The sequence below is a fragment of the Idiotropiscis lumnitzeri genome, chromosome 12 (assembly GCF_059441095.1).
Source record: "Idiotropiscis lumnitzeri isolate Australia: NSW breed Sydney's pygmy pipehorse chromosome 12, RoL_Ilum_1.0, whole genome shotgun sequence".
In the NCBI taxonomy this organism is placed as follows: Eukaryota; Metazoa; Chordata; class Actinopteri; order Syngnathiformes; family Syngnathidae; genus Idiotropiscis; species Idiotropiscis lumnitzeri.
The window spans coordinates 6,325,871-6,341,796 of NC_142402.1; the positions used below are offsets into that span (position 1 = coordinate 6,325,871).

Consider the following 15,926-nt stretch of genomic DNA (forward strand, 5'->3'; position numbering starts at 1 on the left):
CACCAAAAAGGACCTGGAAATGTGGTTGTAAGCCCAGCATATTTTTTTTTTTTAACCAAGTCTGTGGAAGGGTAAAACCATGACCACAGACACCGAAATTAGTATCAAAGTATTAAAATGATTACGATCGCAAGAAGCGATTAATGGCCCAGCAAACCTTTCATGGGGAATCCTCAAAATGATCATTGCTTCGTCAACATTCAATTACATAAGAAAAAAAAAACGTTTTGCCATTTAACATCACCCAACTGTGTAGGACAACTGCTTCCTTTCCAATCAAAGCTCCTTCGAACAAATTATCTTTTCGTACTTCTTTATATCAATTCATTCCTGTTCAATTATGGGTCCTTGAAACTTATTTGTGCATCCTGTTATGAGGGACATGTCCTCATAATTATGAGTCAAACATGTCAAAGACTTGTTTTTTTTTTTTATCCAGTGGACGCCAATGACTCATTGTTTGAGGAGCTTTCTTAATTGTAGGCTAGAAGATATATATTTTTTTCTTTGCGATTTGTTGAATTGTAAATGTGACATTTAGTCTCATCTTTTTTTTTTTTTTTGTCAAAATGCTTTTTAGAGCCTATTCAATTAAGTGTTTATTCTCTACCAAAGGGTGAGGTGGGGACATTTAAAGTGTGTTCAAACAGTACGCACATGACCTCAGCTCTTTCACTCACTAGTCAGTTGTCATAACAACGGATGGCTGTACATTGGATGCATTGCACAGTACAGCAAAGAGAGGGCTAGCATCCAGCACTTTTGGTGAGTTTTAGGAATGATTTCCCCTTTTTTCTTTTCCTGTGCTGCATTGGTCAAATTAAGCCGGGTTAAAGATAACTTTATTTTGCTGAGGCTAATTTTATGTCATCAACTATAAACCCGAGAACTAATAGATATATATATATATATATATATATATATATATATATATATATACATATATATATATATATATAAATCATGAGATTTATCATGATGTGCTTCACTGAGACTTGAGGGACGTTGCACCAAATGCATCATCATCTTCTCAATCTTAAACTTAATGAAGCCTGTTGAGGCTACAGCAGCTCAACCAATAAGGATGATAAAGGACAATAACATGCTGTTAAAAATGCTGTGAGCCACTGTACAATGCATCGCTTCCTCGACTTTTCACCGGGGACTTGGATGTATACCCGCTCCACCATCCACCATGAATCTTCGGCAATTAGGCTTTTGGAAGTGAGAGTCGGGAGAGGTATAGGAGAGGTGGGGGCTGTGTTCTCTCCGGAAGTGAGGCTTACTGTAATGCTGCTCATAGTGTAATGGAAAAGCAGGCGCAATATTTGGGGAAATAATGCGTCTGATCATTTAAAATGCTGTTGAATGAGAACAACTGTTAGTGGTTTAACCTGCTCAAGTTAGATGTTAAGATTTTCGGGATGCTGCACATGTTGCTCATAGCCATCACAAAAAATGAAGATACATGAATTCAAAGCCATAAGAATTCAGCATCAACACTATATTGGAACTTGTCAACGGGGCGGTGCTACATGGTCATCAGGGCCACCCCAAGTCACTCTGGCTATATATGCCATATTCTTAGATCCTTAGACTCTGTCCTTGTCTAAATGTTAATGTTAATATATTAATTTAAAATGACCTCAACAGTGATTCAAGTTTTATGTTGGCAGCAGTTAAACACCAGAACGAAGCAAAGAACAACCAAAAGTACTCTAGATGGTAATCTTAACCAACGCAAGAACACAGAAAGACTCTTATGTGCGGTCTTCGTCCAAAACTAAGCTTTGTTAACAACCAGATTTTTTTTTTTGCCTTTAGACATGTAGAATGTCTGATTTGATCAAATTCGAGAGTGCAGTGAATACACAATCTGATCAGAGAGAAAAGATGAAAATAGTCAAACCATTGTCTTGACTGCTTTGAATTGTTTAATTAAACATTCAGCTTTAATAGTTTGATGCAAATTTACGTTGACATTCGCACCTTTAAAATTGTTTTGGATCGTAAACTGATTTATTTGAAAGTTAATAATATCTTTGTTAGTCTCTAATAATAGTGGACCAGCCCGAATACCCTTATCTTGTGTTTTGTTCATAGTTTATCATGGAAATTAAATTTGAAAATTCTATGTTTTTATGAACAAAGTATATTTTAATTGGCATTACAAATATTTTACCCATTGTGATGAACAGATTTTGATTGATTGCTTACACACATTACATAACAAAAGGCAATAACAAAGAAAATATGCAATACTGAATAATCAGAGACATTACCATGTTCAATAAGAGGTTTCCATGGCAACAAGGGGCAGAATACTGCCCTGCCCAAAACAGCATATAAACACAGAGAAGAGACAGAGAAATGCAGCCACAGATCAGGAACAAATTGTCTTCAATACAGGATTACAAGAGAATGATATTTACACACATATAATTAATTATGTGACACACCATCTGCTGTATCCAATTTCCCCGATGCAGTGTTGTCAAACTTATGTTAGTCGTGGGCCACATTATAATAATTATTTTCCTCAGTGGCTCGTTATGCCTGTGAAACCATTTAAATATATTATCACCTCATCATATTCTTAGAGACAACACATTGATTGATTATTAGTTTTGACATCTCAAGTCAAGGAAAATAGTATCAACTGTTCCAATCATTTTGAGAAGGGTTGTGGTATAGGATAAAATGTTTGAAATATTTCATTATTATAGTTGAAGACAATTTTCAATTTTGGTGCAGACTTCAGCCAGAAATATGTCAAAAAGGCACATGATTTGCTTTAACGGGCCACGTAAAACGATGTGGCATTCCAGATCTGGTCCCCAATGCTTGAGTTTGACACCTGTGCCTGATATATAATAATCATCACAGACCAAATACAGTGAAATCCTCTGTGGACAAAAACAGACCCACATTTCTGCCAGGTCACAGAGCACAAGTCCACCACAATAAACGTGAGCAACACTAAACTTCCTAATCTGGGGATGAATGGATGCCTTAATGACTCCACAGAGGTGACGAGAAACGGCCCGAGGTGGTGATAAACCCACAGTTGTCTTTCACACATGGACATGATTGGAGACAGGCCCCGGCTGGAGCTGCAAGCTTGCCGTAAGGTGCGTTTGCATCCCCCTCGCAAGGCTCATGGCTGAAGCACACAACAACACTTTCATCGTGTCTAAGGGAACGCAAAGCCTGCGGGGATGGGCACGGTAAACCACTGTCACACATTATAATCTTACAATATCGCTCAAATTTAGGTCAATCTGAAAGTAATTTAGATTTCGCATTACAAGCCTTCCCCCCACCCCCTTCGACCCGGATGCATGGATGGATGGAGGGATGTAGCGAGTAGCGAGAGGGCGGGAGAGAGGGATAGAGAGTATTTCTCTCTGAAAAGGGGGTTTCCATTTTCTGCCTACGATCGATGCGAGCGCGCCACAGCCCTTGAAAGGCGTCATAAGACAGAAATCCACGTGAGTATACAACCGTGGTCAAATACCGAAAACATCTGGCGGGCAAAAACACACCTTTCTTGCTGGCAGACACATTCTATGGCTATGCTTTTCGTCTTTTTTTATATATACATATATATATATATATGTGCAATGCGTGAGATGAGGAAATGGGGACCAGGGAAATTGGAATGACATTGCGCTTGCTTACTGTAAAATAAATTCCCTCGGGGGATGGAGATCCTCTTTTCGCCTCTCGACTTTCCTTCTTTCCAGCGTGGGAATCCGAAATTCAAACCATGCAAAACGGGCTGTGGGTCGTTCCAGCCTCAGATGTATTTTGGTCCAGCGCGAATTGTGAAAGATGAAGGCTCCCAGCATCCGAAAAGGAGCGAGCCAGCTGTGGGGAGGGAGTGAGGGAGAGGTCGGAAGTAGGAAGGAGCGGCCGGGCCGGAGCACTGCGCACAGGCGCGAAGGCGCTCACTTGTCTCTCTCTTTCTTGTTCTCTCTATCGCCCTCTCTCACACTCTCGCTTCCTCTCCCTGTGTGTGTGTGTGCGTGTGTGTGCGCGTGTGTTTCACAAAACAGCGTCCCTTCATCCCTGCGAGACAGACTGACAGACAGTCGTGGTAACAGTGATAACAGCGACACCCACTGGTGATAAAAGGAACATATCGTCTGGATGGTGAACAGTGTCATGGCGCAGCTGATGCCCCAGTGTATTTTATACACGTTAATATGGAAAGCTGTTTGAACATGTATTCGACATTCTTGATATCAAACTTAAGGTTCATGTACTAGTTCGTTGATACATACAAAGCCGTGTTCATTGTCTCTACTTGTAAGACAATTCAATGCACGAGTAGAATGACAAAGGTGCACAGTTTGTATCATGAGTAAGTTTCTTTTTTTCATTACTGTATGTATTTTACGTTAAATAGAGTCCAAGCAATTAATCCATTCTCACAATAGTTATCAATTTATTAGATAATCAAATGAATACTTTCTGCACACTAGTGGGGCCAATTTACATTCTAGTAGGACAAATGTAACCTATACAAGTACTAAAAGTGAAGCACTACAACTATAGAATTTTACGTCACAAGTAGTAGCGCGCACCTGTCAACGAGTGCACAATTTTGGGGGCATGAGGGTACAATAAGATCGTTGCAAAGGTGTGGCAAAAAAACTATATTTTGCTTATACTTTCTGCATTAATTACAACATTGGTTCGTTTTGGGAAGGAGTATATCAACATGACACACATGTGACTTTTTAATTTTTGGCCACTTTTCCTGACGAAAACACTCCAAATCTGTCAGTGTGAAATTAGAATCATCGCTCTCATTAGCGCACTACCCCCTATACTAAAACATAGTTCAAGCGATTCTTTTATTGATTGGGATGTATGCTTGTGGTCATATCATAGATCATACATGTAATTCCTATGTAAATTTGCTTGTATTTGTTAATGCTAATTTTAATTTTTTGATGCTGTTATCTTTTTAAACAAGCGATATAATTATTTCTGGGTGGCACAGTGGCTGAATGGTTAGCACTGTGGCCTCACAGTGAGAGACAGCATCGGGTGTTGGTTCGATCCCGGCTCCGGCCATTCTGTGTGGAGTTTGCATGTTCTCCCCGTGCTTGCGTGGGTTTCCTCCCACCATCCAAAAACATGCATGGCAGGCCGATTGAACACTCTAAATTGCCCCTAGGTATGAGTGTGAGTGCGCATGGTTGTTCGTCTCTGTGTGCCCTGCAATTGGCTGGCAACCAGTTCAGGGTGTCCCCCGCCTACTGCCCGAAGATAGCTGGGGTAGGCTCCAGCAACCCCCGTTACCCTAGTGAGGAGAAGCGGTACAGAAGATGGATGGATGGATAATTATTTCAGTTAAAATATTCAGAGATTAATTTGCAGTTGGCAAACATTTTAGAGTCCAAAATGCAAGAAGAACACATTTCCTGTTATCATGACACACAGCCTTTCATTGAATGAAACAGATGGAAAAAAAACAAATTGATTTGAAGGATTTAGAAGACAATAGACACAAAATTCTAAACTGAAACTGCTCAGAACTGTATGTAGACTGTTCTATCCCTGGCCCAATCTGTATTATTTTTTGCGCCCTGTGTTTTCATCTGTCTAAAATTTCTTTGTTCAGTCATGTGTAATCCATTTCAAAATGCCACACTCTCCAGCGTCAGTGGCAAACTAAACCTTGCACACATTGTTCTCACGTGCAACGTTTGCTTCAGTGCACAATAAAGCCTCTTTGGGTTTTCTGATTATGTACGCTCTTGCCTGGCCTTAACAGCATCACCAATCTTATATCAACAAACAAAATATTGCAGTGTGTTACTCCTATTTTGTTCTATTTCTAAGACATCCTTGAAAAACATGGACTGGCTACCTCAGCCTTTGAATGTCGACACATTTATTGAAGCCTCCTCTTGTAAAATACTCATTTTGAGCTGTTCTGTACTCCAGCCTATCCTTTGCTGCCTAATGACCTGACATCTCAGCGGGGGACATTAAACTTTCATCTGAGCTAATCTAAAAATTGAAGTCCCCTTTAGCAAGGCGCTTGCCTGCGCCAGTGGAGCAGCTCCGATTCCCTATGTAATTCAAAGAGGTTCGACTTTGAATTAACTTAACGATGTAATAGTTCATATGTTTAACATGGTGTTAAAAGGTCAACTATCATGCTCAATGCCATGTAAAATGAAACATGAAGCAAAGTCTCAGCTGCCTTGTTAAAATCGCACTCATGGTGTGCAAAAAATGGCCGAGTCAAATAATTTCTTTTCATGTGTTGATTTCCGACTCATCCCATCAGCAAGTTATTCGGATGATTTGTTTGTTACCGTTTTTACTGATTGATGGCCTTCCTGACGCAACACCCCCCTGGCACTGGAGCGCTCCAGTGGCTGGGTACACGCTGGCCTGATTGTCTGTCAATCACAAGGCACTTACTCTCACTCTCACATCCACGCGTTTGTGCAATTTAGAGTGTTGAACATGAAAAATGTATGGTAAAACTGTGAAAAGAAAGTACATTTTTCTTGTTAATGCTTTCATTTTGTTGCAAATAATGTGATGGAGATTACTTTCAATATATTGATTATTTCTTTATTGCTGTTAAAATCTTGTAATATTCAATGCTTGGCCATAAAACAGCACAACATAATCGACTTTACACAGCTCTGATAGACTGGATTGGATCAGATGATGATTTGCATTTTATGGTAATTTTTGGCCATTATCGATCAATGATCAGATCTGAAAAAAAAAAAACAACAAAAAAAAAACATTACTGCTGCAGTGGTTCCCGTTTACACATTTACCTGTGGTTGGGTGGCACAAATGAATTAAGGCGACAACTAAAAAATTTACACCTGTCAATATATAATAGTTATAGTAACTTTCCTTGCTGCGTTGAAAGCTGCTCAGCTGCTCGTGAGATCCTTGCGTGATCTTGCACATCGATATCAGTACCGATTTCCTTTGTGTTGCAATACATCACATAAATGACTGAAGTATTAACTGTAGCAAGGTTCAAAGTTTGAGCATCACTTTTAATGTTCTCAATTAAAACAGCATCGATCCCCTTCACTATGGACCCATTTTCGTTATATGTAAAAATCTTTGACTCAAAACACTGTTCGACCCAAACGTGTGCGGCTGTGAAGGTTAGTTTAGATCAATACCAACATTCTTAACTGTTGTGTATACGAGTGTGCAAATCGGAGTGGAAAGGGGTTCAGATTTTTCTGAATTCCAAGAGCAAACAGGCCATTTGAGAACCACTGAATGAGTCGGTCTGCAAGCTATTAAACGCACAGACTGGACCGAGAAGATAATTAGGACTGCGATTAGTGCTAGCTAGTGACAAGTAGCTAACTTATTCAGCCATGAGGTTAGTCTTTTTCCTGGACTCAGCAACCATTCAATAGTAGCCCTCCGATGCAGTCCCACCGACGATTCTCATGATAACAATTTGACGCAATTCTCATTTGCCTTTCATATAATAACAAGCAACAAAACAAAGAAGCAGACTAGCTGGATACGTTACTCCCCCTGTCATGCGTGTAGAGTAATCTGTGAGAGTGTAGTTCTCCTTTCTGTCACTAGGTTTCTCCAAAAAATAGAGCTGAACATCGGGCCGCTTTGAAACATCTTTCTCGAATTCTCTCATCCCAGGAAAATTGCTTTCCATCAAGTCATTTTCAGGCTCCTTTAGTCGCTTTACTTTAGGCTTGTGTTCATATTTAATGAACCACACGATTCTTACTGCGACAACGAAACGCACGCATCCTGATCACGTCATCTTTGTTTATAAACCGACAACGGAGCAAGGCATTATGGCTGTCTCGTCACTTTCACAGCACACTCTGAGCACCTTTTGTTGTCTTATATGTTTTGGCTTGAAAACACCACCATGCGTTGAGAAAATCCTACGTACAGTCATCAGGATCTTCAGAGATTTAATTACCCTGTGAAGAGGAAGCAATTTTTTTATTTTTTTTTTTACTCATGCATATTTCAAAGAACATAACTCCCTTAACCCTGATAATCCACTCACAGATAGTAATTATGATAACTCAGCGGTAACACTTCATCTTGTAAACAATAGTCTGGTAGGCTGGACATACGCCAATAATGACGACATAGTGCACATTCACTTTGGCCACAAGTATGCAGTTTTAAAATTGTTGAAATGATATTTAACAAGACCGGGTCTAGACAGGTATGTAAGAGGGGGCAGCTACAAATCTAGTATGTCACTTGTTCACAAGTCCCTGAGGAGATTGAGGAATATGAGGTTGCGACAAGTCTGCCAAAAGTTGTGCAGGAGTGGAAAAGTCAAGATGCGATTGTAAGATATCAGCCAGATTGCAGAAGTTGGGTGGGGGCGTGGCTTTTTCTCGTCATCTGTACGCACAGATAATTTGTACTGGGTATGTAGCAGGGAGTGGACAGTGTTCTCTTCCTGTGCTATGACACATGACAGGCCAGTGGGTCACATGACACACCATGTTCAGAGAAGAATTTGGTTATATGGTTTTGGATGATGTTGGAGTTGACTGAACAAATTAATAAAAATATTAGCGCTTGTTTTTTATTATGTTATTAGCAATTAAGTATGTCACTACATAAAACACAATGAACGAGTTGAGCGAAGCTCAACTGCTGCAAACTGCTATAAGAAACCTGACAGTGGCTCATTTGCATACTGAAGGGAGATTGGAAGTTGGGTCTGTGCTCGCTGCAGACAACTATCCCTCACAGCGAGCCGGCAGCAGGCCGAAGGGGAGAAGCACGACATGAGAAACAACTGGATATATATTTTATATTTGGGCGGGGGCAAAACACATTAAGACAGTAAGAACTGGTGCAGAGGAGCGAAGCATGAGATAATAAACATATGTGAGATATAATATATTTAGGGGGATTTAGTTCAGGGGGGGGCATAACATTTATTTGTGGGGTCACACCACTCTTCCCCCTGCCTAGACCCGGTCCTGTTTGTGAAACAAATAGAAAGATAGACATGCAACTCTCACTTCATGTGACAACCTCGCTTCACAATGCTCTCACTTCCTTCAAAGATATATATCCCAAAGTCCCGTGTCCATCAACACAGTATAAAATTGCTGTACAATGTCAGCGTCACACTGCACTGCCATGCAGGAGGTACGACTCATAAATCCAAAAGTTAAATTTTTCATAAAATATTAATTAGTCCTAAAGTATTTTGTTGTAAATATTTTCTATTGCTTGTTTTGAAAGCAACTACATTGTTACTAAAATCAAGTTCTGCTAATTTGTTAATGAATAAATTATATATATTCAAATCACACTTCTTATTTTTCCCCTCTACTTTCTTTCCTTGGGACATTGCAAAAAATGCTAAACATTGGCAAAATGATTGTGAATAGTTTGGCTTCTGTTGATGCTCAGTAAACATCGACATGTTTGCTTAAAATATTGGAACCTGACTATGGACTAGAGATAGAACCCAGGTAACAATCTGGCATTTTGTTCATTTATCCATTCCTTTTCCAAACTGCTTAGCCTCACAAGGGTTGTGGATGTGCTGAAGCCTAACACAGCTGTGTTTGGGTGCTTGGGTACACCCTGAAATGGTCGCCAACCGGGGGGACACATATAGAGGTAGAATTCACACTTATATATCATATATAGTAATATTTTATTACTTTATATCAGTAATATACACTGCCCCTTTAAATAAAATACATAAATTATTACAAAATGTAAAAATAAACAGTAAATGAGCTAGAAATGTTTTAACAACTACAAATATTGAAATGAGTTATTATTTTATTAAAAGTGATCAGCCCCAAAAATCATGATTATGTATGCCCATATCACAGAAACAACATTATGCCAACAGTGAAGTATTGGCAGTACCATGTTTGTATTTCAACTGTTTATGGATGCTGATCATTTGAACAGGTAAAGAACTAACAATGGCAATTATGACAAAAACTATTCCATATTTGCTATAAAGGTTTCTTTCAGCATCACATTGACCTCAGTCAGTCATCCAAATCACAGAAACTTTGTGAAGTGACGAGTATTCTACACACACACACACCCACACACACGCGCGCACCCCCCCCCCCCCCCCCACACACACACACGCACACACACGCACGCACGCACACTCGCACACAGAAAACACACGCACACGCAACTCTTTTTACGGTTTGAAATAAGACTATATAAGATACATTGCAAATGTTTGTATGAATATCAAGCAGACCAGGCCACATGTAGCCCAGGTTTTCTTTTCTTTTTTTTTCTCTTTTGTCACCTCACGATTGAGTGTGCCTGTCAGAGATGGCCATTCTGTCCCAAGGATGGCCTTCCATTGTTTTGGGACAGAGGATGAGATTTTCTTTTTGTTTTAAAGGTCGGACTAAGCGAGGTCCGAATTGGGTTTGCGTCTTTCTCTTTAATCGTCCCAAAACTGCGCTAGTACCCCATGTATAGAATTCAAATATTTGCGGAGCACAATGAAATCTTGTCATGATTTTGCGTGTACTGGCCCTTTAACTGAGAGTTCAACTGAGCGCAAGCGAGTGAACGAAAGAGAGAAAGCACGAGTCAGAAAGATCAAACGAGACTCAGTATGCAAAAACATAGAAGTGATACGCGGTGTGAAGAAGCAATTTAGAGCCAAAATAAGCATCTTAAGTTGCCTTTTATTTGAACAAAAGGGAAGAAGTGCAATACATTGAGCGATCTCTGCAGTGTGAGCCCAGTCTGAGCTCATCTGTGAATTTGCCTCGTGTGACAACAAGAGCCTGAGAAAGGTTTGGGTACGCTCTGTAACTATTGCTGCGTTCTCGTCCGGCGTTGTTTACCACCCAAACAACGCCCGACGGGACGATGTGGGAAGGATGCCCAGGTTGCGGACAGTTGCACAATAGGTTAAAATCCTCATCTATGATGACTGTATAAGTAAGCTGAATAAAAAATATCTGTTGCCTGCTGAGTGTGTTTCAGCACCAAGGAGAGCTCCAAGGAGCGACAAGACGGGCGGTTCCCCTCACAGTAAATATCCAAGGAGTGTGTGACTGCCAGTGATTCCCTGTGGCGTGCCAGCGAACTCAAGGCTGTTTAAGTCCCAAGCAGCACAAGCATCCCTCGGGGGGTGCAGCATCTGTCCGAGGGGTAAGGGAGAATTGTCATAAAGACTTGAACAGGTTGACTCAAATAGAATACAGGCTTTCTATTTCCTCTCAAAATCTCCCAAATGAATCCCACTGACACAAGCCTTAGGCACAAATGACAAAAAGGCGTTTCCACAGCAACACACTCTAAGATGCACATTCTGTTCATTGTGGGAGATGGAAGAAACATTGCTGTTTAAAGGTCAAAAGTGACAAAACCTGTCATTTGTGTACTGCTCATATAGTGCAAACACAATTTGCACAGATTTGTGCATTACAGTAAGCCGGTAACCAGAAGTACTCATTCTAGACTGCAGACATGTGATGTTATTTTACTGAAAATTACATTTAATTTATTTTGGGTATATGTATTTTCTTGTCATTTAAACAGCAATATCAGATATATGTGACAGGAAAGTAACAGAGAAATAATGTCATACTGTATACTGAACATATGACAACAAACCTCATGGGTTTTTAATGAGAATTATCTAAAAAAAAATGTTTAATAGCTTTTCAGTAGCGTAGTGGTGACTGATACATAATTTTGGTTCAGCAGATATTCCAGATTTTGATTTGAATTGTATCTTTTCTGTTTTCCAGTGCTATTTTAGCCTTTCGTGATTGCAACATCTTGTGGTTTTGTAATGTACTACAAAATATTACCACGCAGTGCCCATAGTCGAATAATTTTATTGGCCTTTAGTTTTGTTTATCTTTAAATTATTACTTTTCTCATACCACGAAACATTTGTAATGTTCTTCTGTTTTCATCATTATGACTGTCCTGCCTGCATTTTAAAATTAACTGTTTACCAAGTGACAGTGAATGCAACATCTTCCTTTGTGCATGTTATCCAATCAGCGCTCAGATTTGGCGTGCCGACAGCTCATTGGCTGGAAAGGAGGAAGACGGGAAGACGTTGGACTGGTTACTTTGCAGGCATCCTCTTCTGTAGCTAATAGGATTGATATTTTGTTGTTGTTTTAGTTTGAGCGTATAGTCAGCGTTAGTGTTAGACGTTGTATTCCATTGGATGTTCGTTGGATAGAATGTTTTTTTGTTTTGTCCCTTTTGTATTTTAATGGACGCTTGAACATGATGTCGGGCCTTTGGTGCTGTTCAGCCACTGAATTCACCCTCTTGCTGTGCAACTGAGCTGTTACGAGTCTGAAGGTAAGTGAAAGCTGGCACATGTGACACAATAAGATGACGTTATGATGCATTGATAGTTGTTATTAAAATCAACCCGGATGAACTCAGGCTTCAAGCAGAGCATTCCGTAAATACAAATCTGAGCTGCTGTAAATCACCAACACGCAGGATTGATTCGTTTTTTATTAAAGCACATTTGTTGAGAATGTGTTTCCCCTTTGTTTGGCGTCCTCCGTCATACATATAATGAACTAGATTTAGCATCATCTATCACAATTTGCACAGGTGAAGCAAAGATTCGTTCGATGTATGCTCAGAAATAGGGGAAAATTTCCAGTCTTGGCAGGCTCAAGTTACAATAGTGTACCACTACAACATAAGCTATTTTCTGGACTGTAAGGTAAAGTATCTGTCATGTTTTGTGGTTTAAAGAAATACAGATATGATCAAGAGAATCACAATGTAAACAGGTAAACATCTGTTGAATTTACAAATTAATTTCTGTATTTTGTCAATGCTCCTCTGCTCTTCTTAGGGTGTTGCTGTCTGAATGATGATTACGCGATGTCTGATGTTGAGGTCACGTACGCCGACTTCATTGCATCTGGCAGAACGGGACGTAGGAACGCTCTCCATGACATCTTGCAGAGTCCTACTGACCCTGAAGGTCGAGAGCTCCCCCTCACGCTGTCTCTATCCCAGCTTCACATCAATGCAGGAGGGGGAGGTAAACTCTGATATTAACATTTCTTGTATTCAAAGCTTTGGACCTGTCAATTCAGTCGTAATATTTTCAAAAGCTTAGTAATTGGGAAGGTAGTTCAAATTCAAATGCAACTACTGCTGTTATGATAAGAAAATTTAACTTAGACTAATCTGAGATAATAATGAAATGACTTTCTGTTGCTCTCAGATGCAAACGACACAGATGACTCCCAAAGTTCATCCTCCTCGGCTCGAAGAGAGGCGGCGCAGAAGAACAGTTAACTTGAGGCAGTCGCTCGCCAATGAACAGAACATTGCTGCATCGAGTACCAACCTTGTTGGGTCCAAACACTCTCGTCATACCTGCCAGGGAGCTGGAGGTTAACACAATGTTGATGCATTTGCATGACCAATACTTCTGAGACTAGTTAGTAACCAGTCACTCAAAAACCTAAAGTCCAGTATGGCGGCAATGAACTGGAATTTGCACTTTGCTCTCACGCCTTCCATGTACTACAACAGCACACCTTCCAAGTGTGTTTTAGATTTCAAGTGAAATGAAGTGAAGTTGTTGTACAAAGACGTTTTTTTTCATTTAGTGAATTAAGTGGAGTGCTAAAAACTCTGATGGGGGTGAATGGAAAAGAAAGCCTCTTTTACTTTTGTAATTGTGCAAGCAATTTGTGATCCCACTGAGATGTGCTAATGTAATGGGTCGTAGTGGAGGTAGCATTTGTATAGAGCTAGTGATGGAGGTAGGGATTATATTGCCAGTTAATGGCGTGTGCTTCCTTCAAATTGACAGTACTGTTGAGAATAATGGACAAGCTATAAGCGGGACTGGAAACACTGTCAAGAAACATTGGGCTTTGGATACTTGTCCGATTTTGTGAGACTACATTGGGCTGCCTTATAGTCTCATTTGCCTGGTAAAGCATATCAATTATAAATAACACCCAATACAAATCATCACTACAACTGAAACACATCACATGCCAAACAAAATCCCGAATCAAAACAATTTGTGGAAGATGTGTCTTGGAAAGGTAATAGAAATATATTGCACTAAAGAGTTAGGTTATGACTATTTTGCAAACAAGCCCATGTGCCACTACAAACACACTTTGGGAATAACTGCTGTGTAGGATTTAATCATTAATGAGGTTTTGGTGATGCAGCGTGACTTTACACTCTGTTGGACCACATGCCACTGAACTGTACTCACTTGGCCTTGTGTGATGATTTCCCTGTACTTATACACAACCTAAACATAATCATCTCACTTGTCTCCACTTGTAGAAATGTTGAAGAGGGAGTTTATACTGTCAGATCTGTGAAGTAGGTCGGGAGCCAAGTCTGGCGACTCACTAGTTTAGGTTTTTTTAATATTTGGGATTTAACTGTGTGCTAGTAACAATTTATACCTAGTCTCTCCAAAGGTTTTGTGTTTTTTGTACTCTGTATTTATTTTCGTTTTACACCAAATTAGCAGATGTGGAGCATGGGATGGTTATTAATACTGTATATAACCCAAGCTGTCACTATACTATTATTTATTCTGCATAAATTTACAACTGTGACATGTATAATTTTTTTAATTTAACAGAGACTGGCGTATTACCGCTCTTGGCGTAACAAGGCTTCTGTTTCCTTGATTTTCATTGTGTTAAGTTAAATACCGTACTATATCTTAATGCCTGATTAATTGTTGGCTTCTTATATATTTAGCACAGACAACAGCATCAAATGTCTTTCAAACGTTTGGCAAATCCTTAAAATAAGTGCATTTCCTAAAACACGGACCTATTTCTTTAATGTAGATAATTATGCAATATTGTGTGGTGCTTCCAGTTAGTGTGCCATGTTTGCGTGAACGTGTCTATTATTACACAAAGGCACACTATATTGCTGATACTATGCGTGGTAATGAATACATCCCTTAATCAACTTCAATAACGGAGCATCGTGCATGTACTTTTGAAAGTATTACATTTAAGAGTGTACTTTCTGTCCAATTATACAAACTATACTTTCCTGTTTGTGTGAATATTTATGCGTTTATGTGGCACTCCTCCAATCAGGTTATTTGTACACTACTGTGTGACCACACTGTGTAAACCCAGCTATTTATAAATCAGCTTGTAGGAATGTGTGGTGCATGGATTTGATAAATGTCTTAACTGTGTACTGTCTGTGAATTATTTTCTTCACCCGTGACTGTCAAAGTAAAATCAGTGACTAATGGTATTGATGTTAACCTGTTCGGTTTTCCATCCACAAATTTTATGCAGCGTTCAATTTTTTTAATAATACCACTTAAACCAAGATGAAGAATACTAATTTGAAGTTTGCAGTAAACTGAATTATACATTCATGAACGACATCTCTGTATAAAAAGTTCAGGTTATGTTGCAAAATAACATTTTCTTAGTTTTTTTCTTTGGGGGGAAAAAATATTCACTGATTTAAATCTTTTAATTGCATTCACTTTATTACCCCTCCCCCCTCAGTAACTTTGTGTCTGTGTATATATATATATATATATATATATATATATATAACAAACTATATAGTAACACAAGCTATTTTTTTATTTTTATAATTTAACATCCTATTTGTGAGATACAGTATTAAAAATGAATGTGTTATAACTTCGTCATTCATAGTTTTAAAATATTATTTATGTGAAAACACACTGAAACAGTTATAGTGAAATAGAGTTCTCTTGCTTCGTTTTGGTTTGATACTCGCACATTTAACTGTCCACTGATTTTATTTGAGTTTTTTTCAACCTATCGGTTATCGCTTTGGAATACCTGCCTACTCGAAGTTTTTGTGCTTATTCTGAATTGCCACAAGGTGGCGCCAAATCGCTGTCTAATTGAAAACTA

At 39.3% G+C, this 15,926-nt stretch overlaps 2 protein-coding genes across 9 annotated transcripts in view; one reads left to right on the forward strand and one right to left on the reverse strand.

Annotated features, from left to right (window-relative positions):
• Positions 1 to 4,020, reverse strand: part of ctnnd2b (catenin (cadherin-associated protein), delta 2b) — a 141,206-nt gene extending 137,186 nt beyond the window's left edge. For 6 of the 8 annotated variants that reach the window (XM_088310932.1, XM_088310923.1, XM_088310928.1 and 3 more), the window contains exon 1: positions 3,682 to 4,020. The gene's annotated coding sequence lies outside the window, so the exon portion shown is untranslated. The remainder of the gene's footprint in view (positions 1 to 3,681) is intronic. The other 2 variants (XM_088310927.1, XM_088310925.1) reach the window with 1 other exon arrangement.
• An 8,008-nt stretch (positions 4,021 to 12,028) lies between these two features.
• LOC148325630 (cAMP-dependent protein kinase inhibitor alpha-like) lies at positions 12,029 to 15,220 on the forward strand. The gene is made up of 3 exons (XM_088312186.1): positions 12,029 to 12,351; positions 12,866 to 13,057; positions 13,244 to 15,220. The coding sequence occupies exons 2-3, from the start codon at positions 12,895 to 12,897 to the stop codon at positions 13,315 to 13,317; spliced, it is 237 nt and encodes a 78-aa protein (XP_088168312.1). The 5' UTR covers positions 12,029 to 12,351; positions 12,866 to 12,894; the 3' UTR covers positions 13,318 to 15,220.
• Positions 15,221 to 15,926: the final 706 nt, after the last annotated feature.